Below are 24,119 nucleotides of genomic sequence, written 5' to 3'. Positions count from 1 at the left end.
TAGTGGTGTGCATGAGAACATAACATGGCGCAGTGAAGTTTCGTACCTGTGTTTTTCTAGTTGCCCGTGGTGCATCCCGGTTGTGTTCGCACGAGGCCTGCAGGTCCAATTACATTTTATTTATTTCTCTAGTCGTGACCGTCTTCTGAAATGTCAGATGCAGCTGCACCAAGTGTGCCGAGCGCAGATATCGCTGCTCTTGCTGATCTCTTCAAAAAGCAGATGGAGGCAGCCAATGAGCGAGAGAAGCGTCTCGATGCAATTATCACTGGTCTTACTCAACAGAGTCAGCCTCGCTCGTCGCCAGCACCGCCAGCTCCAAAGCCTGTCGCGGCGGAGCGACCCATGCTGCTGTCCTCCGCGTCCCTGTCAGAGTTTGCTGCCTGGCAGGAACTGTGGGAAGTCGACTTCTCTCGGTGCCAGCACCTGACAGCACAGTCAAGGGAAACCAGGGTATCTGCCATCCGTCAGTGCCTTGACGAAGACCTCAGACGTTTCATCAGGGAGGGCACCATTGTCATCGCGACCAATCCTGATGCGTGTGACGTCTTGGAGGCGGTCAAGCAGTTTCTTCGCCGACAAAGAAACCCGATACTTGACCGAATTGAATTTTATAAGCGCACGCAACAGAAAGGGGAATTGTTTGACGGGTTCCACACTTCCCTGAAGGAGTTGTTTAACACGTGTGGTTTTGTGGAACACGAGCTCTGTTCTGCCTGTTCGGCACGTGCCTGTTCTACGTGCAAAACTAATCTTGCACGGGTCCACGCGGACATGATGCGAGACCGCATTGTGATCGGTATCCTGGACGACACCACCCGTCACAAACTGTTGTCCACCTCCGACCTGACATTGGAGGCGACAGTCAAGGTGTGTCGTGCAGAAGAGGCAGCCACACAGACCAGCCACCACATCCCTACCGCCGGCCAAGTCAATGCTGCCAGGAAGTCGTCTTATCAGCGCGCGAAGTTAGCTTCACAGCCCCCAGTTCAGGCGAAGCACACTTCTGCTCGTGATAAGTGCCGTAACTGCGGACGCACAGCGCACACGAAATCGCCGTGTCCCGCGATCAACAAAGTGTGCCTTAACTGTAATGGAACGGGTCACTTCCGGGCAATGTGCCGCAGGCCTGCCAAGAAGCCGGACAAGTCGTCCAAGATCGCACACTTGCGACTCAACCGAGCATCTCTGTTGGACGACGCAACAGTTTCCGTTGCCACCCAGCTTGTGACCGAGCCAGAGCCCGTAGCTCTTAGTTGGCTCCCGGATACTGGTAGCGACGTTGATGCCATCGGCACTCAACACCTTGACCAGTTAGGCGGATTTGTCGAGAACCTGCTTGACGACATCGACGATGTTCGTACCGCAGATGGCGCCAGTCTCACCCCTGTTGGCAAGATTTCGGCGACTCTCAGTTGTGGACCAAACCAGCACACGTCCACCATTCATGTCTATGATGGTTTGACTGATGCCCTCCTATCCCGTTCATCCTTGCACGCCCTAGGATACTTGCCGTCCGGCTGGCCGAAGCAAATCGCAGCAGTCCAACAGGTAGTCCCATCGGTCGTTCCCGATGCACCTGCGGACAAGGTTGTGTCCAAAGCCACCGACTCAGAGACGATGAGAGCCGAACTCCTAGCTGAATTCGCTGACGTCTTTGATGACTCTGTGTTGAAGCCAATGCTTGGTGGACCTATGGAAATAAGAGTGCGAGCTGATGCTAAGCCTGTCGCTGCATATCATGCCCGCCAGATCCCGCATGCGTACCGTGACCAAGTGAAGTCCCAGCTGGATGACATGGTCCGGGATGCCATCATCGAGGAGGTCACCGAACCCAGTGCGTGGTGTCACCCAATTGTCATCGTGGACAAGAAAGGGACAAACGAGAAGAGGCTCACCGTTGATTTCAAAAAGCTCAACGACCAAGTCGAACGCCCTGCTCACCCCGCACCAAGCCCTCGTGACGCTGTATCCAGCGTTGGCAACGCAAGATATTTCACCAAGCTAGACGCCCGCCACGGCTATTGGCAAGTTCCTCTGAGCGAGGCCTCCCGTCCGTTGACCACGTTCATGACACCTTGGGGTCGGTACAGGTACCTACGCAACCCACAAGGATTGGTCTCTGCCGGAGACGAGTTTAATCGCCGCACCGACGCCGCGTTCGCTCATATCTCCCAGTTCCAGAAGGTCGTTGATGACTGCCTCGTCTACGATAATGACCTGAACACCCACCGATCTCACGTCCGGGATGTCCTGCTCTGCGCCCGGGAGAATGGCATTACTCTGAGCGCCAAGAAGTTTGTGTTCGGCATGCCAGCCGTGGAGTTCTGTGGTTACCGCATCAGTGCTGACGGCTGGACCGTCGATGATGCCAAGGTCAAAGCTATCAGCCAGTTTCCAGCTCCCAGCAACCGCACTGATCTCCGATCGTTTATGGGTCTTATCAACCAGTGTGGTGAGTTCACCCCGCACCTGTCTGAGCACGCCGCCCCGTTGCGCCCATTGCTCAAGACGTCCAACGAGTTTGTATGGGACTCAGTTCACACAGACGCAGTCAACGCTGCCAAGGCTGAGCTGTTGTCACCATCAACGCTGTCATTCTTCCAACGTGACCAGCCACTCCGCCTAGAGACCGATGCATCTGCTTTGCATGGCCTTGGCTACGTTCTGTGGCAGTTGCAAGATGGCAGGTGGCGCATTCTCCAGTGTGGCAGTCGATTTCTGTCGGATCCAGAATCCCGGTATGCTGTCATCGAACTGGAGCTCCTAGCTGTCGTCTGGGCGGTGAAGAAATGTTCTCTCTACCTCGCCGGTACATTGTTTGAGCTTGTCACCGACCACCGGCCCCTCACACCAATCATCAACTCGTACTCGCTCGATCAGATTGAGAATCCCCGGCTCCAACGCCTGGTCATGAAGCTTCGTCCATACCAGCTGCATGCCACTTGGCGTAAGGGTACTGACAACGCTTTCGCCGACGCGCTGTCCCGCAATCCAGTGGATGATCCTACCCCTGACGATGAGCTCGGTGAACACCCAGCCCTTCGTACTCCTGCCATACGCGCTTGCATTCGGAAAGACACCGAAGGCCAGATTGCCAATCTCCGGTTTGCCGAATTGCAAGAAGCCGCTCGAGCTGACTCGGATTATCAGGCACTCCTCACCACCGTCCGGAACGGATTTCCCGACGACAAACGCGACTTATGTCCTGCTGCCCAGCCGTATTGGACAGTCCGTCATCATCTTACAGTCGACCAGGACCTGGTACTGAAAGGTCCTCGCATTGTGGTCCCGCGTTCCCTCAGGCGTAGTGTGCTTGACGACTTGCATGCTGCTCATCAAGGTCTCAACCGTACCAAGGCTCGTGCTCGCCAGGTGGTGTATTGGCCCCAGCTGTCCAACGACATTGACAATATCGTTCGCAGCTGCGCTGAATGCCGTCACCACGCACCTTCCCAAGTGAAGGAACCGCTGCTGGCAACTGAGGATCGTTGTCCTGCCCTCCCGTTTGAGAGCACCAGCGCGGATCTGTTCGAATGCCAAGGCTACCAGTTCCTGGTATACGTGGACCGCAAGACCGGCTGGCCCTGTGTTGCCAAGATAGGACGCACCGCCACCTCCGCTGACGTAGTCCGTGCGTTCCGAGGCTGGTTCGCGGATCTCGGTGTCCCAGCTGTCCTGACGACTGATGGTGGTCCGCAGTTTACAGCGCAGCGTTTCTCCGCCTTCTGTCAGCGTTGGCAAGTCCGCCACGTCAGATCCAGTCCGCATTACCCACAATCGAATGGCCATGCGGAGGCGGCTGTCAAGGCCATCAAATCTCTCGTGTACAAGACCACCACCAACGGAGACATTAATGTCGACGCCTTCCGTCGTGGCTTATTGGAATGGCGTAACACTCCCCGTAGCTCCGGTCAGAGCCCAGCGCAGGCCCTGTTTGGCCGCCCCCTGTCGTCATTCGTGCTTGCCCACCGGACCAGTTTTGCCCCAGCGTGGCAAGAAACCGCTGACGAAATCGACAGTCGTGCCTCTGCCCAGTCTGAAGCAGCCAGTCAGCACTACAACCAGTCTGCCCGTTCTCTGCCTGCCCTCCACCTTGGTTGCCCTGTGGATCTACAAGATCCCCGCAGCAAGTTGTGGAACGCCCGCGGTACCATTGTCGCCACTGGGAGCCACCGCGACTACATGGTCAAGCTTCCCAGTGGCCGAATATACTGGCGAAACCGTCACTTTCTTCGTCCTGTTGTCTTGCCCGTAGCACCTGCACAGCCGATGCCTGCTACCCCCATCACTCAGCCTGCCCCTCCAGTCCGGCGCAGTCAGCGAAGCCGCCAAACCCCGTCTAGGCTGAATATTTCGAACACTCGTGGCCAAACTTATGATTAGCTGCCTGTGCGTCTTTCTGTCTCTTCAATTTTTTCTTCAGACTTTTCCCGTTTGTCTCTTTCCCTCAAACCAGTTAATATATATATATATATATATATATATATATATGTGTGTGTGTGCGCGTGTGTGTGTGTTTGGGTGTGAATGTCCCACGCATAGGTAAATGTACAGCCACGTGTGTGGTGCCACACAATTTCATTATGACTGTGCAGAACAGCGGCCGGTACAGAGATAGAGACAGGCAGACACAGAAACAAAGAGATGCACATAAAGAGCGACAGAGACACGGACTCAGAGAGAAAGAGACAGAGACAAAGACTGATGTATCATGCTAGCTACTCATGTATTGCGCATGTACTTCAAGTTGTTATCACCCGCATAACGCGTATTGTTACGTTATACGCCTTGCTTCACGTGATTACGTCATGTCTCTATTGGACGCATGCACGCATCCATATTCTGGATTCATGTGTTCTTCTCCTTGCTCTTCTTCCTCACTTGAGAATGTAAATAATTAGTTTCTATTATCTTGTCACCAAACTAGTTCCTGTTGTCTAGTAGTAGTGGTGTGCATGAGAACATAACATGGCGCAGTGAAGTTTCGTACCTGTGTTTTTCTAGTTGCCCGTGGTGCATCCCGGTTGTGTTCGCACGAGGCCTGCAGGTCCAATTACATTTTATTTATTTCTCTAGTCGTGACCGTCTTCTGAAATGTCAGATGCAGCTGCACCAAGTGTGCCGAGCGCAGATATCGCTGCTCTTGCTGATCTCTTCAAAAAGCAGATGGAGGCAGCCAATGAGCGAGAGAAGCGTCTCGATGCAATTATCACTGGTCTTACTCAACAGAGTCAGCCTCGCTCGTCGCCAGCACCGCCAGCTCCAAAGCCTGTCGCGGCGGAGCGACCCATGCTGCTGTCCTCCGCGTCCCTGTCAGAGTTTGCTGCCTGGCAGGAACTGTGGGAAGTCGACTTCTCTCGGTGCCAGCACCTGACAGCACAGTCAAGGGAAACCAGGGTATCTGCCATCCGTCAGTGCCTTGACGAAGACCTCAGACGTTTCATCAGGGAGGGCACCATTGTCATCGCGACCAATCCTGATGCGTGTGACGTCTTGGAGGCGGTCAAGCAGTTTCTTCGCCGACAAAGAAACCCGATACTTGACCGAATTGAATTTTATAAGCGCACGCAACAGAAAGGGGAATTGTTTGACGGGTTCCACACTTCCCTGAAGGAGTTGTTTAACACGTGTGGTTTTGTGGAACACGAGCTCTGTTCTGCCTGTTCGGCACGTGCCTGTTCTACGTGCAAAACTAATCTTGCACGGGTCCACGCGGACATGATGCGAGACCGCATTGTGATCGGTATCCTGGACGACACCACCCGTCACAAACTGTTGTCCACCTCCGACCTGACATTGGAGGCGACAGTCAAGGTGTGTCGTGCAGAAGAGGCAGCCACACAGACCAGCCACCACATCCCTACCGCCGGCCAAGTCAATGCTGCCAGGAAGTCGTCTTATCAGCGCGCGAAGTTAGCTTCACAGCCCCCAGTTCAGGCGAAGCACACTTCTGCTCGTGATAAGTGCCGTAACTGCGGACGCACAGCGCACACGAAATCGCCGTGTCCCGCGATCAACAAAGTGTGCCTTAACTGTAATGGAACGGGTCACTTCCGGGCAATGTGCCGCAGGCCTGCCAAGAAGCCGGACAAGTCGTCCAAGATCGCACACTTGCGACTCAACCGAGCATCTCTGTTGGACGACGCAACAGTTTCCGTTGCCACCCAGCTTGTGACCGAGCCAGAGCCCGTAGCTCTTAGTTGGCTCCCGGATACTGGTAGCGACGTTGATGCCATCGGCACTCAACACCTTGACCAGTTAGGCGGATTTGTCGAGAACCTGCTTGACGACATCGACGATGTTCGTACCGCAGATGGCGCCAGTCTCACCCCTGTTGGCAAGATTTCGGCGACTCTCAGTTGTGGACCAAACCAGCACACGTCCACCATTCATGTCTATGATGGTTTGACTGATGCCCTCCTATCCCGTTCATCCTTGCACGCCCTAGGATACTTGCCGTCCGGCTGGCCGAAGCAAATCGCAGCAGTCCAACAGGTAGTCCCATCGGTCGTTCCCGATGCACCTGCGGACAAGGTTGTGTCCAAAGCCACCGACTCAGAGACGATGAGAGCCGAACTCCTAGCTGAATTCGCTGACGTCTTTGATGACTCTGTGTTGAAGCCAATGCTTGGTGGACCTATGGAAATAAGAGTGCGAGCTGATGCTAAGCCTGTCGCTGCATATCATGCCCGCCAGATCCCGCATGCGTACCGTGACCAAGTGAAGTCCCAGCTGGATGACATGGTCCGGGATGCCATCATCGAGGAGGTCACCGAACCCAGTGCGTGGTGTCACCCAATTGTCATCGTGGACAAGAAAGGGACAAACGAGAAGAGGCTCACCGTTGATTTCAAAAAGCTCAACGACCAAGTCGAACGCCCTGCTCACCCCGCACCAAGCCCTCGTGACGCTGTATCCAGCGTTGGCAACGCAAGATATTTCACCAAGCTAGACGCCCGCCACGGCTATTGGCAAGTTCCTCTGAGCGAGGCCTCCCGTCCGTTGACCACGTTCATGACACCTTGGGGTCGGTACAGGTACCTACGCAACCCACAAGGATTGGTCTCTGCCGGAGACGAGTTTAATCGCCGCACCGACGCCGCGTTCGCTCATATCTCCCAGTTCCAGAAGGTCGTTGATGACTGCCTCGTCTACGATAATGACCTGAACACCCACCGATCTCACGTCCGGGATGTCCTGCTCTGCGCCCGGGAGAATGGCATTACTCTGAGCGCCAAGAAGTTTGTGTTCGGCATGCCAGCCGTGGAGTTCTGTGGTTACCGCATCAGTGCTGACGGCTGGACCGTCGATGATGCCAAGGTCAAAGCTATCAGCCAGTTTCCAGCTCCCAGCAACCGCACTGATCTCCGATCGTTTATGGGTCTTATCAACCAGTGTGGTGAGTTCACCCCGCACCTGTCTGAGCACGCCGCCCCGTTGCGCCCATTGCTCAAGACGTCCAACGAGTTTGTATGGGACTCAGTTCACACAGACGCAGTCAACGCTGCCAAGGCTGAGCTGTTGTCACCATCAACGCTGTCATTCTTCCAACGTGACCAGCCACTCCGCCTAGAGACCGATGCATCTGCTTTGCATGGCCTTGGCTACGTTCTGTGGCAGTTGCAAGATGGCAGGTGGCGCATTCTCCAGTGTGGCAGTCGATTTCTGTCGGATCCAGAATCCCGGTATGCTGTCATCGAACTGGAGCTCCTAGCTGTCGTCTGGGCGGTGAAGAAATGTTCTCTCTACCTCGCCGGTACATTGTTTGAGCTTGTCACCGACCACCGGCCCCTCACACCAATCATCAACTCGTACTCGCTCGATCAGATTGAGAATCCCCGGCTCCAACGCCTGGTCATGAAGCTTCGTCCATACCAGCTGCATGCCACTTGGCGTAAGGGTACTGACAACGCTTTCGCCGACGCGCTGTCCCGCAATCCAGTGGATGATCCTACCCCTGACGATGAGCTCGGTGAACACCCAGCCCTTCGTACTCCTGCCATACGCGCTTGCATTCGGAAAGACACCGAAGGCCAGATTGCCAATCTCCGGTTTGCCGAATTGCAAGAAGCCGCTCGAGCTGACTCGGATTATCAGGCACTCCTCACCACCGTCCGGAACGGATTTCCCGACGACAAACGCGACTTATGTCCTGCTGCCCAGCCGTATTGGACAGTCCGTCATCATCTTACAGTCGACCAGGACCTGGTACTGAAAGGTCCTCGCATTGTGGTCCCGCGTTCCCTCAGGCGTAGTGTGCTTGACGACTTGCATGCTGCTCATCAAGGTCTCAACCGTACCAAGGCTCGTGCTCGCCAGGTGGTGTATTGGCCCCAGCTGTCCAACGACATTGACAATATCGTTCGCAGCTGCGCTGAATGCCGTCACCACGCACCTTCCCAAGTGAAGGAACCGCTGCTGGCAACTGAGGATCGTTGTCCTGCCCTCCCGTTTGAGAGCACCAGCGCGGATCTGTTCGAATGCCAAGGCTACCAGTTCCTGGTATACGTGGACCGCAAGACCGGCTGGCCCTGTGTTGCCAAGATAGGACGCACCGCCACCTCCGCTGACGTAGTCCGTGCGTTCCGAGGCTGGTTCGCGGATCTCGGTGTCCCAGCTGTCCTGACGACTGATGGTGGTCCGCAGTTTACAGCGCAGCGTTTCTCCGCCTTCTGTCAGCGTTGGCAAGTCCGCCACGTCAGATCCAGTCCGCATTACCCACAATCGAATGGCCATGTGGAGGCGGCTGTCAAGGCCATCAAATCTCTCGTGTACAAGACCACCACCAACGGAGACATTAATGTCGACGCCTTCCGTCGTGGCTTATTGGAATGGCGTAACACTCCCCGTAGCTCCGGTCAGAGCCCAGCGCAGGCCCTGTTTGGCCGCCCCCTGTCGTCATTCGTGCTTGCCCACCGGACCAGTTTTGCCCCAGCGTGGCAAGAAACCGCTGACGAAATCGACAGTCGTGCCTCTGCCCAGTCTGAAGCAGCCAGTCAGCACTACAACCAGTCTGCCCGTTCTCTGCCTGCCCTCCACCTTGGTTGCCCTGTGGATCTACAAGATCCCCGCAGCAAGTTGTGGAACGCCCGCGGTACCATTGTCGCCACTGGGAGCCACCGCGACTACATGGTCAAGCTTCCCAGTGGCCGAATATACTGGCGAAACCGTCGCTTTCTTCGTCCTGTTGTCTTGCCCGTAGCACCTGCACAGCCGATGCCTGCTACCCCCATCACTCAGCCTGCCCCTCCAGTCCGGCGCAGTCAGCGAAGCCGCCAAACCCCGTCTAGGCTGAATATTTCGAACACTCGTGGCCAAACTTATGATTAGCTGCCTGTGCGTCTTTCTGTCTCTTGTTGAGCTCAGCTATTTTCGTATTCAGTCATCTCTATCTTCTTTGCCGTCCTTTCTAGTTGGTATTAGATGCCTTGTTGTCATCTCAGAAGGGGCGTGAGATACATGTATGTAAATGTAATTGTTATATTTCTATCTCAGAAGGGACGTGATGTATCATGCTAGCTACTCATGTATTGCGCATGTACTTCAAGTTGTTATCACCCGCATAACGCGTATTGTTACGTTATACGCCTTGCTTCACGTGATTACGTCATGTCTCTATTGGACGCATGCACGCATCCATATTCTGGATTCATGTGTTCTTCTCCTTGCTCTTCTTCCTCACTTGAGAATGTAAATAATTAGTTTCTATTATCTTGTCACCAAACTAGTTCCTGTTGTCTAGTAGTAGTGGTGTGCATGAGAACATAACAAAGACGATCAGACCCAGAAAGACAGAAACAAGAAGAGAGGGACAAACATTAAGAAAAAACAGGAGAGACAGGCACACAGAATCAGGAGAAAAACAGACAAAGACAGACAATGTATGTGTATGTGTATGTGTGTGTGTGTGTGTGTGTGTGCGTGTGTGTGTTTGGGTGTGAATGTCCCACGCATAGGTAAATACACAGCCACGTATGTGGTGCCACACGATTAAATTATGTGCAGAACAGCGGCCGGTACAGAGATAGAGACAGACAGACACAGAAAGACAGAGACAGAAACAGAGGGATGCGCATAAAGAGCGACAAATAGAGACACGGACTCAGAGAGAAAGAGACAAAAACAGACAGACAAAGACGAACAGACAGACGATCAGATCCAGAAAAACAGAGACAGAAAGAGAGGGACAAACATTAAGGAAAAACAGGAGAGACAGACAGACTCAGGAGAAAAACAGAGAGAGAGAGACATAGAAAGTCAGAGACAGAAACAGAGGGACACACAGGCATAATGAATGACAAAAGGAGAGACACACACAAAGACTCAGAGACAGAGGGTTCTTAGGGAGAGACAGGAGAAAAAAAGAGAAAGAGAGAGGCAGATCAAGAAGAAGACAGAGAGAGAGAGAGAGAAAAAGAGACTGAGAGAGGGACAAAGAGAGACAGAAGAATAGAAGCAGAGAGAGAAATAGAGACAAAAATACAGGGACAGGCAGACAGACAAACATAGAGAGACAAGCAGAGAAAGCCAAACAGACAGAACGAGACAGGGAAACAGTTGGAGAGTTACACAGACAAGCAGATAGAACGACCGAGACGAAGACTCAGAGAAATACATAGACACACAGAAAGAGAGAGAGAGAGAGAGAGAGAGAGAGAGAGAGAGAGAGAGAGAGAGAAACATAGAGGCACACAGACAGGCAGACTGACAAAGACAGGTAGAAGGAGAAAGACAGACAGACGAGAGATAGACAAACAAAAGGCACACAGACAGGCAGACTCCCAAAAACAGGCAGAAGGAGAAAGACAGACAGACGAGAGATAGACAGACCGACAGATATATACAGAGAGAGAGAGAGAGAGAGAGAGAGAGAGAGAGAGAGAGAGAGAGAAGAGAGAGAGAGAGAGAGAGAGAGAGAGAGAGAGAGAGAGAGAGAGACCGACAGATATATACAGAGAGAGAGAGAGAGAGAGAGAGAGAGAGAGAGAGAGAGAGAGAGAGAGAGAGAGAGAGAGATTGATAGAATAGAGAGAGACAGACGAAGAAACATGTCGAGACACACAGATACAAGAGATTTCGTTCCTTGTGTTTCTAATACTGAAGTACACAAGACAGATTGGAAGCTGTGTCACAACTCTTCAGTTTCACATATTACTACGATCATCAGACAACTACTATAATATAAGTAGGTAGCAGCAGAAAAACATATAGTGAGGTGAACTCATAAAACAGTGAGCCGAAAAAAAGCCGATTCACAAACCAGGTAAAGACAGGAAGAGAGAGAGAGAGAGAGAGAGAGAGAGAGAGAGAGAGAGAGAGAGAGAGAGAGAGAGAGAGAGAGAGAGAGAGAGAGAAAGATATGTACGCATATACCCTGCACCCTTGCACGCTTGGGTATAGGTAGAGAGAGAGAGAGAGAGAGAGAGAGAGAGAGAGAGAGAGAGAGAGAGAGAGAGAGAGAGAGAGAGAGAGAGAGGAGAGAGAGAGAGAGAGAGAGAGAGAGAGAGAGAGAGAGAGAGAGAGAGAGAGAGAGAGAGAGAGAGAGAGAGAGGAGAGAGAGAGAGAGAGAGAGAGAGAGAGAGAGAGACAGAGAGAGACAGAGAGAGACAGAGAGAGACAGAGAGAGAGACAGAGAGAGACAGAGGAGAGAGAGAGAGAGAGAGAGAGAGAGAGAGAGAGAGAGAGAGAGAGGGAGAGAGAGAGAGAGAGACAGAGAGAGAGAGAGAGAGAGAGAGAGAGAGACAGAGAGAGAGAGAGAGAGAGAGAGAGAGAGAGACAGACAGAGAGAGACAGACATAGGCAGCTGTATTGGCGATTATAATCCGATGTATTCCGTGTGGCGTAGACCAGGTGCGCATTGAGAATCATTTCACAAGGCCTCGCAATAATTATATGGAATTGTGCAGTAATGTGGTGCAAGTCTTCAAACGTTTCACTCAGGTCATGTCTGATATCGGCATAAGAGAAAATCAGTGGGTGTACATCCACTTCACTTGCAGACTTGCGTGTTTCTCTTGCGACGGATGCACATGGTACTTAGCTTCTGTGTCAATTGGCTCATCTGCGGGTGAGTGGTCACTGCCTGAGTTCAATGTCGGAAAAGGTAAGTAGCTCGTATAGAGAACATTATGCCAAATACGCGGTCATTAGGAGAGACTATACCAGCAACTTCCACTCATATACTTGAATATCTAATTGGATCTGTATAGAAGACGCTGCTCAGTGGTATTGGAGTTGTGGTTGATCAACAGCGTATCTTTTAGGTACATGTGACATCCATTGGTCTTGTTTGAGTGACATTAGCCATGCAACCGGACAATGTTGGTGAACGGCTTCATTACCAAAGAACTTGATTGGTTTGCCATTTAGCTTCCTGTGTGGCGTGATATTGTTTCCGTGGACTGGTTTAGATTCTTGTCCATGTTTCCAGGAGTCTAGCAGCCCAAGCTATTTGAATAGCCGGATTAAGTCTTCTTGTCTGGTCTGCACTCCATCCGCTTGAATCCGTAAGCAGTGCATACGCGTTGTCCCTTGCAAACTGTGACAGGCATGTGACTTCTGCATGCAATTCTGGAAGAGTGTACAGTGGCAGGACGAATATTCCCGTGAAGTAGCAACATGATCTGAGTATAATCGTAGGACATCAAGTCTTGACACTACTTGTGACATGATCAATTCTGCTAATGCTCTAGTGCAGACTAGCAATAAGAGGCATTTGTCAGATACTAGTAACCATGAAGTACTGAGACGATTCTCTTTGGCAAGCCACCCACTCTGCTATAAATGCTCAAAGTTAATAATCTGTCATCTGCCTGCTCCAACTTGGCTGTCCTCCCGACAAGTGAAAACCGCTGGCGTCGTCCGAGCCATAAACACCATTATTGGCATTAATCCAACGCCTCACTTGCTCCTCATCTCTGCAGGTCGCAACAATAGGTCTGGCTCATCGAAAAACTGAAATATTCGGAGCTCTTACAAGTAGTTCAAGCTACATTTTCAGAGTCAGGAAGTTGGAAATGGCAAGAAACCCAGCTTCCCGTCACCTTCTAAGTTGACAGCACGAGCAATGACCATTATCAGCCAGCAATGTTTTACTAGAGCAAAGGCGCTGGCGGGAACAGAAAGCTTTCCATCCAGCAACGTTTCTTTCTCAGCAAAAACAAATAAAAAGGAAAGGAACAAAAAAGGAGCCCCGCGCACCAGGGATTTGTCCATACCCGGTACCATGCGGTACCCAGGTGTGTACTCAGTGACTACTCACACAGATTCCAGTACAAAAGCCACGGACAAGTGTCCCACTGAGATGCGGTCGCTTGCCCGGACCGCTGGGACGCGGACACCTCCGAAGAGCAGCCTGTGACGTTTGTTTTTTATGAAAGAAATTCCGCAAAAATAGATAAGCTTGTCCCTTTAGCCTTTCGCTGTCTCAGGAGAGATAAGAAGGCGAATACCGAGCATCTTCTCCTAGAGGAAACCATTTCCTCGGCACAGTCAGCCTAGGGAAATGCAGGAGAAGGCCGATAAACAGTTCACGGCACTAACAGCATTGAACACAGCAATACTTTCACATCGTGAATACAATATTAAAGACAATTGAAAATGACCAATTTCTGCAGTGATCGACCTTCTCTGTGATGGAGCTAAGCCTTTCATACGCCATCACTGCGCTGGTCGCTATGGCAACGTGAGTATACAATTGGCGATTTGGCAAGTTTAGCTTATCGTATGGAAGCGAGAGATATGCCATTCGAACCGATATCAAATTGTCTTTCTTCTGGACCCTACTCGAAAAATCGATGCACTTCCCCTTTAAAATTCTGGATGGCCTTAGTACTAGTAGCATGCACCGCGACAAAAGAAGTACATGATTGTGATGTAGACTAGACACTGACAGTAGTCAGTACTGTACTGTAGCGGACATGGAAATCCAGTACTAGTAGATTGACCGGGCCGGGGTCGGCGCCCTCAGCGCGTACAGAACCCTGCGTGCATGCAGTGCACAAACTGACAAAGCCAAAGGCGTAAGTCATGGACATGGTGACGACCAGCGCAATGCATGTGCGCTGGCATTAAATCTGCCGGTGCCTATCTCGTCCCTTTCCCATGCAGACCACCAGCACTAATCAGGTGCACTGTACTACATCTACACTGCAGATCTACACGGTACACGTCATACATGTACATACTAGAACTGTTGTTAATCATGTACAATCATGTACAATTCTGCTCCTACGTAGCTACCTCCTAAAGGATGACAAATAATTATGCTCCGAATTTTCAACCACCAAATAATAATTATGCCGGCATCATTGAATCCGCCGAAATCTGCTCCAGAGATGCTGAAGCGTTGTTTAAAACATGATAGGCAACCTTACCAGATAGACAACCAGATGTGCTGGATTGCACTTTCTGCACGCCAAGCCTATTGTGTGTGTGTGAGGGGGGGGGGGGGACTCGAAGGCCATTGTATGTTGCTTTAGAAAGTCTGGATTTAAAGTGCATATCTGCGAGAAATGCTATGTGTGGCAGAATCAAACTGAGATGAACAGTCAGCTAATCAACGGATTCTAGCAGTGCACCTTCATTCCAAGTGTGCTCTGCTCAGCCAACTCTTCACATCCTGGTCAACCCTTGTTCGTAGGAGACGATATTCAGTGTAGTACCCGAGTACCCATGTGAAGTCCCCGCAGGTCACCACTGGTGAACCAGGGCAAAATGGAAATCTGGGCAGCCCGAGCAGGAGTGTAATGAAGGTAGCGCATGGCGGCACTGAGTATTCATAGACATGCAGTCTTGTTGAGAGACGGGGCGGGGATGCGCCGGTAAAGATGCTACAGCTATAAGTACAACGTACATGACTTGTACTTGTAGTACGGATTGATGTTCCGCATGGCCGCCGCCGTGTTCTACAATCACTATAACTATGAGTCTGACAATAGATGAGATGGTGAGACGTGGCATTGGGAAAATCATGGTCATGGCTCCGAAATATATGACTCCAGATGAAGCAATTGCGCAAGGGATCAGCATTCAAAATTGTTTGTACAGGGGAGAGAGCATGAAGTGCACAAAGTGCAAGCATTTCGCTTGCACTTTGTGCACTTCATAAAACAAAATCATAAAACACTCAAATCTGCGCACAACTATGCTGAAGCGAACAGGCACAGAAGTAGCTGAAGGCCATACCCCCGACACTCTCTAGTGCATATACCATTCAACATAAAAAAACAAGTAGCATACAGCATGGTTATACGGAAGGAAATACCAGCATTCCATCAACATTGCTGGCTACCATGCTGAGAGTGAAATACATGTAGCGGTACATGTGAAGGTGGAAAGATTGCACTGGACTATCAGAGTGGTGTTGCGGCCCATAACCTACATGTAGATATGCACTGGTAATACCAATACACTGTAGTACAGTCATGTACACTACTGTATCCTAGCACTAGCATACTGTATGAAGTATTGATGACGTCATTCAGACCTGCTTGGCCGACTAGAGTAGAGATAAATTACCACTGGCACAAGACACACCAAGAGGTTATTAGCTAGAGAGACAAGGCAAAAGCCTGATCGATGCCGGGCAACTCATCTCTGCAGCAAAGCACAGCTTACCCCTTGGTACAGCAATGGTCTCACTCTGGCCAGATCTCTGGTGTGTGCCAGTCAGTGTGTGCTGATCACAATTCAACCGCAGTGCTATGATGTCACCATCTTGCCATCTTTGACCAAGACTTGTGTTGTTGCCCACACTGTACTCTTGGCAGCGACTGTGGTCACACCAACCCAAGAATGGCCTCTCTTCTGTACATGGCGCATGTGTTGTACAACGTTCTTTAACGACCCCAAGGAAGACCCCATTTCCACGGCAACTGATCTGGGCTGAGCATTCCACCACGCCTTGGCAATAACTGCCCAATGTGGAGATTGTGTCAAAAGTGGAAGCATCTGTATGTGATACTTCATATCCATCACTTGACAGAGAAAACTTTGTAGGCTTGCAGCTAAATGGATCGAACACTGGCTGCACACGTACAGTATTCTTCTTCACTGACTCTGCGCGGGAGGCAGAGTCGACAAGACGTCCAAGCTGTGATGTACGCTTCTTCTGCTGATCATCCGTTGCAAATGCACGGTAGGATACAGTGAAATCAACATCCACTCGATGATCATCACTGATATCAGCTTCCTCGTTGCTATTGACAACATCCTTGATCTGTGTCTGCAGGATCTTCTCTGCAGTCAAGAGATTACTGTTGCCGAGATTCTGCACGAGATGCTCACAGCAATCCAGTTGAAAGGTTTTCTTTTCCACAATGGCGGACTGCTTCTCCAGGTCTTGCAGTGCTTTCCAGCGCCGAGTGTCCAGCTCATTCAGAAGATCTTCTTGTCTGCGCTGCAGGTTTTTGATGTGCGTATTGAAATCAGCTACAATTTCCTCTGACAATGCCTCCACCTTCTCATTGATTTCTGCGGTGCGTGTTGCAATGTGCACATTCATGTCACTGAGGTGTTCTCTCCACGAGTCGCTAGAATTACTTAGCAGCGACTTCCACTGAGATCGTTTTCTTTCAGCTGCTGTGGGAATCTCTTCAATACTTGGTGAACAGCTAGCATGATGCTGCTGGGAGCACCTCTGACATATCAACTGTTCACATTTCTTGCAGTAGGATTTCACTAGAAAATGTGGGTGCAGGCTACAATGGAGGAATTCTGAATCGGCTACTGTGTCGCCCTCTGCTGGTGCTGCCGTTCTCATCGTGTGCACTGACTGGAGATGGTGTCCATAGCTGCTTGTCTTCATCAAGTGTAGTTTCTCATGTCCCTCACACATGTATAATCCACAGTCCACACATAGCGAGGTAGCTGGGGAAGATTCTCCCTGGCATTCTAGGCTTTGACATACGAGCTGTTTCTCTGGATGATCTGATTGCAGCTCACTACTTTCCTTGCCTCTCACCTCTACCTTTTGAACTGGCCAGTCGGCTAGGGATTCCTCCAGTCTTACTCCTAGCATACCTGATGCTGCCACAGTCAGGCATTTGAAGCACGACACCGTTCCGTCATTGCTCAAATATTGTCCGAGACACGTGACGCACATGGCGTGCAAGCAATTCAATACGTTCATCTTGAGAGAGTCTGCGTCGCTGTGGCACGCCACGCAGCAGCGAAGATTGCTCACATCTTTGCCGATGGCATTGTGAACTTCAAGATCGTCAGCCATTTCGAAGATGCAGGGTTGTACATGGTAGAAAAACATTTTCTTTGTGCTGGAAATCTGGTTGATCGACCGGGGCCGGCGCCCTGAGCGCGTAGATCTACGTACAGAACCCTGGTTGCAGGGCACATGTCGATGCGATGCGGACTAGCGCGTTGCAGCGCATAACAATTAAATGCATGTTGCATTGTTGGTACATGGTACCGCTTATCCACGGCTGCATGGCCAACACCCTGGAGCCGCTAGACGTGCGAACGGATTTCCATGTCCACAACACAAACAGTACTACAGTAGCCTAGCCTCGTAGATCTACGCCCAAGAACGCGGTTTCAGAGGGCCAGCCTAACAAAGTTCTTATTTTTCAGCGCCCCAGGCTACGTTAATTTTCGCGTTCTTACGCGTCCAACATGACCCGTGACGCTCATGTACAATGCACAGTCTTTGCGCTACATGTACCGGTTGTACTCTTTACATCCACGTGTAGTATGTAGCGCTGCACTATGTGATGTTTTCGTGAGGATCCGACAAGATCTTCATTTTTTTATTAAGAGTTTGTGACTTGTTTTTCGTGTACTCGGACAAGATCATGAAGGTGCAATCCGCTTGCAAAACAAACCGGCGCTCAAATATCACGTCTCTTTCTCTCTCTCCTTTTCAGAAGATAGGGCTTGAAAGTGCTACGTCACAGCATAGCAACAATTATTTCAAAAATTCAAAAACTGGATCCACTTGGATCCAGTTTTTGTATGAATCCAAGCACATTTCAAGCGGTCTTACCCACAGCATGGTGATGTAGCCAGTGAAACTGACTGATTTGGCTACTGGGGGGCGCGGGGTTACAACTGGTGGCGAAATAAAAGTCACACCTGCATGCGACATGAGTGGGTTGCTATGCACCCACATACTTAGGCAATAGCAAAGTCACACCTTAGTGGATCCAAAAATAGAAATCTGATGTCAACTTCCTACTCCCTGGCCGTTTTGACGTCATCACTTTCAAGCCCTATTTCATTGTAGCAAGAGTCCATAACCCAAGAGTAAGCAACTGTGATTATGGGTGCATGTGTGGCGCGCTGCCTTCATTACGTAACTTGCCTTCATCACGCTCTGAAAGCATGGATTCAAACTCTCAATTTCTCGCACGAGCCCATCCGTTTTTGCTCGATTCGTTCCAGTACCTACACAATCTCTGAATTCCGGCGCGTGAACTCCAGTTCCGTACGAAAGTTCATTTCAAACTAGAGGGAAAGTGCGGTGTTTGATTTTCCGCAGTGCGCGGACTGCAGCTGAATGATATAATGAAGGCAGCGCGCCGCGCGGTTGGCCCATAGAAAAGAGATAACAGTTGCATACTCTTGGGTTATGGACTCTTGATTGTACTGTAGTAGTTATTACAATACCAAAAAAATGTCGCGTTCTAAAGGGGAAGTATACCCTAAAATCAAATTTTCACCAGTTGTAGTCTTCGGGGTGCTGAGTCGAATGGTCTTGGTCCGAGGAAGCTGCGATGCTCCCTTCCTACTTGAATCCCAATCGAACTCGCGCACTTCCACCGAAACTGGGTGACTGCGCCCTACTAGATGGGGATTTGTATGCAAATTGTCACTAAAAGCGCCATTTCGTTCTTATAAAAGCACGGATGACCGCGATTGGCCCATATGTTGTAGTCTTTTGGACGCTGAGTCGACTGGTTTTGGTCCGAAAAGGCTGCGATGCAGCGTTCCTCCTTTATTCCCAATCGAACATGGTTGAACAAGCGGTCACGTGCTCCTGGGTGCCCAAATCACCTGGTCACCGCGCCAGCAGGCGACAACTTACTTTCACACCAAGGTTCAACTCGAGTGACAGGACTGCACCCAAAAAAGGTCAAACAGGCTAGTAAGTGTTGTACCCTGCAGCCTAGTGCAGGCACGGTGACCAGGTGACTGGTGTACGCAGGAGCACGTGACCGCTTGTTCAACCATGTTCGATTGGGAATAAAGGAGGAACGCTGCATCGCAGCCTTTTCGGACCAAAACCAGTCGACTCAGCGTCCAAAAGACTACAACATATGGGCCAATGGCGGTCATCCGTGCTTTTATAAGAACGAAATGGCGCTTTTAGTGACATTTTGCATACAAATCCCCATCTAGTAGGGCGCAGTCACCCAGTTTCGGTGGAAGTGCGCGAGTTCGATTGGGAATAAAGGAGGAAGGGAGCGTCTCAGCTTCCTCGGACCAAGACCATTCGACTCAGCACCCCGAAGACTACAACTGGTGAAAATTTGATTTTAGGGTATACTTCCCCTTTAAAAAATCTTGGAGTTCGTTCTTAACAGGCGCAGGCTGGGGGCCTTCTTAGATTTCCAGCCTGGACGTTCTCGGGCGTATGAGTCTACTGTACTAGTACCAGGAGTACTGTATACGGAAACCTAGTCGATTGACCGGGCCGGGGGGCGCCGGCGCCCTCAGCTCAGCGCCTGCAGAACGCTGCGTGCATGCAGTGCACAAAGTCATGTTGATCCCATGCTATGCATGTATGCTGGCATAATCTGCCGGTGCCTACTACTAGTACTACTAGTACTAGTACCTCGTCCCTTCCAGACCACCAGGCACTAGCACTCATCAGGTGCAGTGTAGATCTACACGTCATACATGTACATGTACATAGACCACCCTTTTCAGGTGATCTACGGATATTTCCCCTAGTTTGAGGGGATTATGGCTCATAATCCCCTCAAACGAGGGGATCTCATATCCACAGGAAATCCTGTGGATCCCCTCGGACGGTGGGTCGGACCCAGTCCTTCTACCAGCATAACCAAACGAGCTAGCTCCCTTGGCTGCTGCTTGAATATGCAAGAATGGGCCTTCCAGATAAAGTCTAAAAAGGGAAGTGGCTATACAGTCAGCTTCGCTTATAACGACAATCTGCGGGGCATCAGAAAAGTGTCCTTATTCGCGAAAAGTCGTTATACCCGAAGTCTCATTATATGTATTACAGGTGGAAGGGACTTTGCTCTGGGCATTGAAATGCTGTCGTTATTCGCGAATTGTCGTTATATCCGCAGTCGTTATTAGCGAAGTTGACTGTAGTTATCAAAAGAAAAGCATATCGGTGAAACAAAACTAGGGAAGTGGCAATCTTTCTATCAGCAACAAACAAGAGCATCTTAATTTGCAACATGCTACAAGTACATGAACCGGGTGTGCCGAACACCGGTAACCATAGAGACACACCACACTTTCATATAGATACTGGTTATAAATAGACCGAGTAAGGAAAATAATCCAATAGCCTATGGAGAGTAAACGAAATTGAGTCAATGACAACAAATGCTCGTCCAGCACACGAGTTGTCATAGAAATATTGAACGAAATGACAAAGACGCATAGTAATGAGCATCGCCGTTCAATGCAAACTTTGGTTTCTAGTACAGTGAAATTCCTTCTTTCACAGACCTGAAAGATAAATCTTTGCAGCAGTTAGCCTACTACTAACTCAATGTCATTGGTTCTACATGTACGTGTAGATGTACCCATTCACGCTCTACTGGTCTTGTCAAATTTGTTCCACACGATCACAAACAATCCATCTTATTTCGGATACTCTTACACCATTTGACTAAGCCATGGGACGGACGTCAGTGTCTGACACTTCTTCATTGTAGTCTTTGATTTGTAGGGAATAAGTCGCCTCCACGCCGGTAGGTGACAGACGAACAGAGCACCTCAAATTATTTTCAAATAATTACAATATCTACTATTTCGTCGTCTTCACTTGATCGCTATCAGTATCGCTTTTCCCCACGGTCTTGTCAGCTACCAACAAGCAGCAGAGTTCATGAGGCTTCGTCTTGAGAGACAAAACAAAGAAAGTGTGTGACAATCCGCATTCGCCTCAGTCAAACCAATAAGTGGATCAAAAGTTTCAAAACCTGGAGAGGCGACGAACAAACGACTACCGTATTATCTCTAATATAAGCACGGTCCTTTATTTTTTCAATGTACCTCCGCCCCGTGCTATTAATGGAGACGTTCCTTTGTTGGAGACTGTTCCATTATTATTTCAACCTCATTTCAGAGGCATGTTGCCATGCCAAATTCATGTCAGACACACACATTTCAGGGTTTTTTTTGCCGGTACAGATCATGAATTTACACAGTGTGCTTAAAATGGAGACTGAGCACTTTATTTTTTGAATGCCGCCCCAAGGTGTTCTATTATTGGAGACGTGCTATTATTGGAGACTGTGCTTATATTAGAGATAATACGGTATATCAGAACTACCGGTACTTCGCGTTCGGTGTTCCGTTCACAGTGCACTGGTTCATGCTGCATGCATGCAGCGCTGCTGATCACCCGAAAAGTGTGGTCTATACAGGATATTGCACGGTGTCCGAGAGGATTATTTTTCATAATAATCCACGCGGCGCTGCGCGCCTTGGGGATTTGAAAAATAATCCCCTCGGAACCGTGCAATATCCTATACATACATACTAGAACTGCATGCTGTTTCGTTCTTTGTGAACTCATCAGCGCAGCACAGACGAAATGAGGCCGAACCTACTAAAACTGTGTAGTTCTGCTCCTACCTCCTAAAGGATGCTCCGAATTTTCAACCACCAATCAATTATGCCGGCATCATTGAATCCGCCGGAACCTGCTCAAGAGATGCTGAAGCGTTGTTTGAAACATGATAGACAACCTAAGTATGTCTTTCTGCACTCCAACCAGTGTCTGTGTGTGTGTGTGTGGGGGGGGGGGGTGGGGGGGGGCGAGAAAGCCATTGTACGTTGCTTTAGAAAGTCTGGATTTAAAGACATCTGCGAAAAATGCTACATGTATGTGGGGCAGAATCAAACTGAGATGAACAGGCAGCTAATCAACGGATTCTAGCAGCGCACCTTCTTTCCAAATGTGCTCTACTCATCCAACTCTTCACGTCCTGGTCATCCCTTGTTCGTAGGAGACGATATTGTAGTACCCGAGTACCCATGTGAAGTCACCGCTGGTCACTACTGGTGAACCAGGGCAAAATGGAAATTTAGACAGCCCGAGCAGGAGTGTAATGAAGGCAGCGCATGGCCGCACTGAGTATTCATAGACATGCCATCTTGTTGAGAGACGGGGCGGGGATGGGCCGGTAAAGGTGCTACAGCTATTAGTACAACGTACATGACTTGTAGTACTGATTGATGTTGAGCATGGCCGCCGCCGTGTTCTACAATCACTATAACTATGAGTCCGACAATAGATGAGATTGTGAGATAAGGCATTGGGAAGATCATGGTCATGGCTCTGAAATATATGCCTCCAGATCAAGCAGTTGCGCAAGGGATCAGCATTCAAAATCGTTTGTACAGTTGAGAGTATATGAAGTGCACAAAGTGCAAGCGAAACGTCTTCGACAAAATCATAAAACGCTCAAATCTGCGCACAGCTATGCTGAAGCGAACAGGCACAAAAGTAGCTGAAGGCCATACCCCCGACACTCTCTAGTGCACATACCATTCAACATACAAAAACAAGTAGCATACAGCAAGGTTATACGGAAGGAGATACCAGCATTCCATCACCATTGCTGGCTACCATGCTGAGAGTGCAACACATGTACATGTAGCGGTACATGTGAAGGTGGAAAGAAGGCACTGGACTATCAGAGTGATGTTGCGGCCCATAACCTACATGTACATATGCATTGGTAATACCAATACACTGTAGTACAGTCATGTACAGACCAGTACTGTATCCTAGCACTAGCATACTGTATGAAGTATTGATGACGTCATTCAGACCTGCTTGGCCGGCGACTAGAGCAGAGATAAATTACCACTGGCACAAGACACACCAAGAGGTTATTAACTAGAGAGACAAGGCAAAAACCTGATCGATGCCGGGCAACTCATCTCTGCAGCAAAGCACAGCTTACCCCTGGGTACAGCAATGGTGTCACTCTGGCCAGATCTCTGGTGTGTCCCTGTCAGTGTGTGCTGATCACAATCCAACCGCAGTGCTATGATGTCACCATCTTGCCATCTTTGACCAAGACTTGTGTTGTTGCCCACACTGTACTCTTGGCAGCGACTGTGGCTGCACCACCCAAGAATGGCCTCTCTTCTGTACACGGCGCATGTGTTGAACAACGTTCTTTAACCACCCCAAGGAAGACCCCATTTCCACGGCAACTGATCTGGGCTGAGCACTCCACCACGCCATGGCAATAACTGCCCAATGTAGAGATTGTGTCAAAAGTGGAAGCATCTGTATGTGATACTTCATATCTATCACTCGACAGAGAAAACTTTGTAGGCTTGCAGCTAAATGGATCGAACACTGGCTGCACACGTTCAGTATTCTTCTTCACTGACTCTGCGCGGGAGGCAGAGTCGACAAGACGTCCAAGCTGTGATGTACGCTTTTTCTCCTGATCATCCGTTGCAAATGCACGGTAGGATACAGTGAAATCAATATCCACTCGATGATCATCAATGGCATCAGCTTCCTCGTTGCTATTGACAACATCCTTGATCTGTGTCTGCAGGATCTTCTCTGCAGTCAAGAGATTACTGTTGCCGAGATTCTGCACGAGATGCTCACAGCAATCCAGTTGAAAGGTTTTCTTTCCCACAATGGCGGACTGCTTCTCCAGGTCTTGCAGTGCTTTCCAGCGCCGAGTGTCCAGCTCATTCAGAAGATCTTCTTGTCTGCGCTGCAGGTTTTTGATGTGCGTATTGAAATCAGCTACAATTTTCTCTGACAATGCCTCCACCTTCTCATTGATGTCTGCGGTTCGTTTTGCAATGTGCACATTCATTTCACTGAGGTGTTCTCTCCACGCGTCGCTAGAATCACTTAGCAGCGACTTCCACTGAGCTCGTTTTCTTTCAGCTGCTGTGGGAATCTCTTCAATACT

The 24,119-nt window shown here is 49.9% G+C and overlaps 2 protein-coding genes across 2 annotated transcripts; one reads left to right on the top strand and one right to left on the bottom strand.

Annotated features, from left to right (window-relative positions):
- Positions 1-150: 150 nt before the first annotated feature.
- On the top strand, positions 151-4,386 carry LOC135816842 (uncharacterized). Its single transcript, XM_065329943.1, has one exon. It carries the CDS (start codon positions 151-153, stop codon positions 4,384-4,386), a length of 4,236 nt encoding a protein of 1,411 aa, XP_065186015.1.
- Positions 4,387-15,484: 11,098 nt separating this feature from the next.
- On the bottom strand, positions 15,485-17,230 carry LOC135816841 (transcription intermediary factor 1-beta-like). The gene is made up of 2 exons (XM_065329942.1): positions 16,043-17,230; positions 15,485-15,502 (listed from the first exon to the last, which is right to left on the bottom strand). The coding sequence occupies exons 1-2, from the start codon at positions 17,228-17,230 to the stop codon at positions 15,485-15,487; spliced, it is 1,206 nt and encodes a 401-aa protein (XP_065186014.1).
- Between the last annotated feature and the right edge of the window lie 6,889 nt (positions 17,231-24,119).

The sequence above is a fragment of the Sycon ciliatum genome, chromosome 5 (genome assembly GCF_964019385.1).
Source record: "Sycon ciliatum chromosome 5, ocSycCili1.1, whole genome shotgun sequence".
Classification (NCBI taxonomy): Eukaryota; Metazoa; Porifera; class Calcarea; order Leucosolenida; family Sycettidae; genus Sycon; species Sycon ciliatum.
This window is presented reverse-complemented; position numbering and strand designations above follow the sequence as displayed.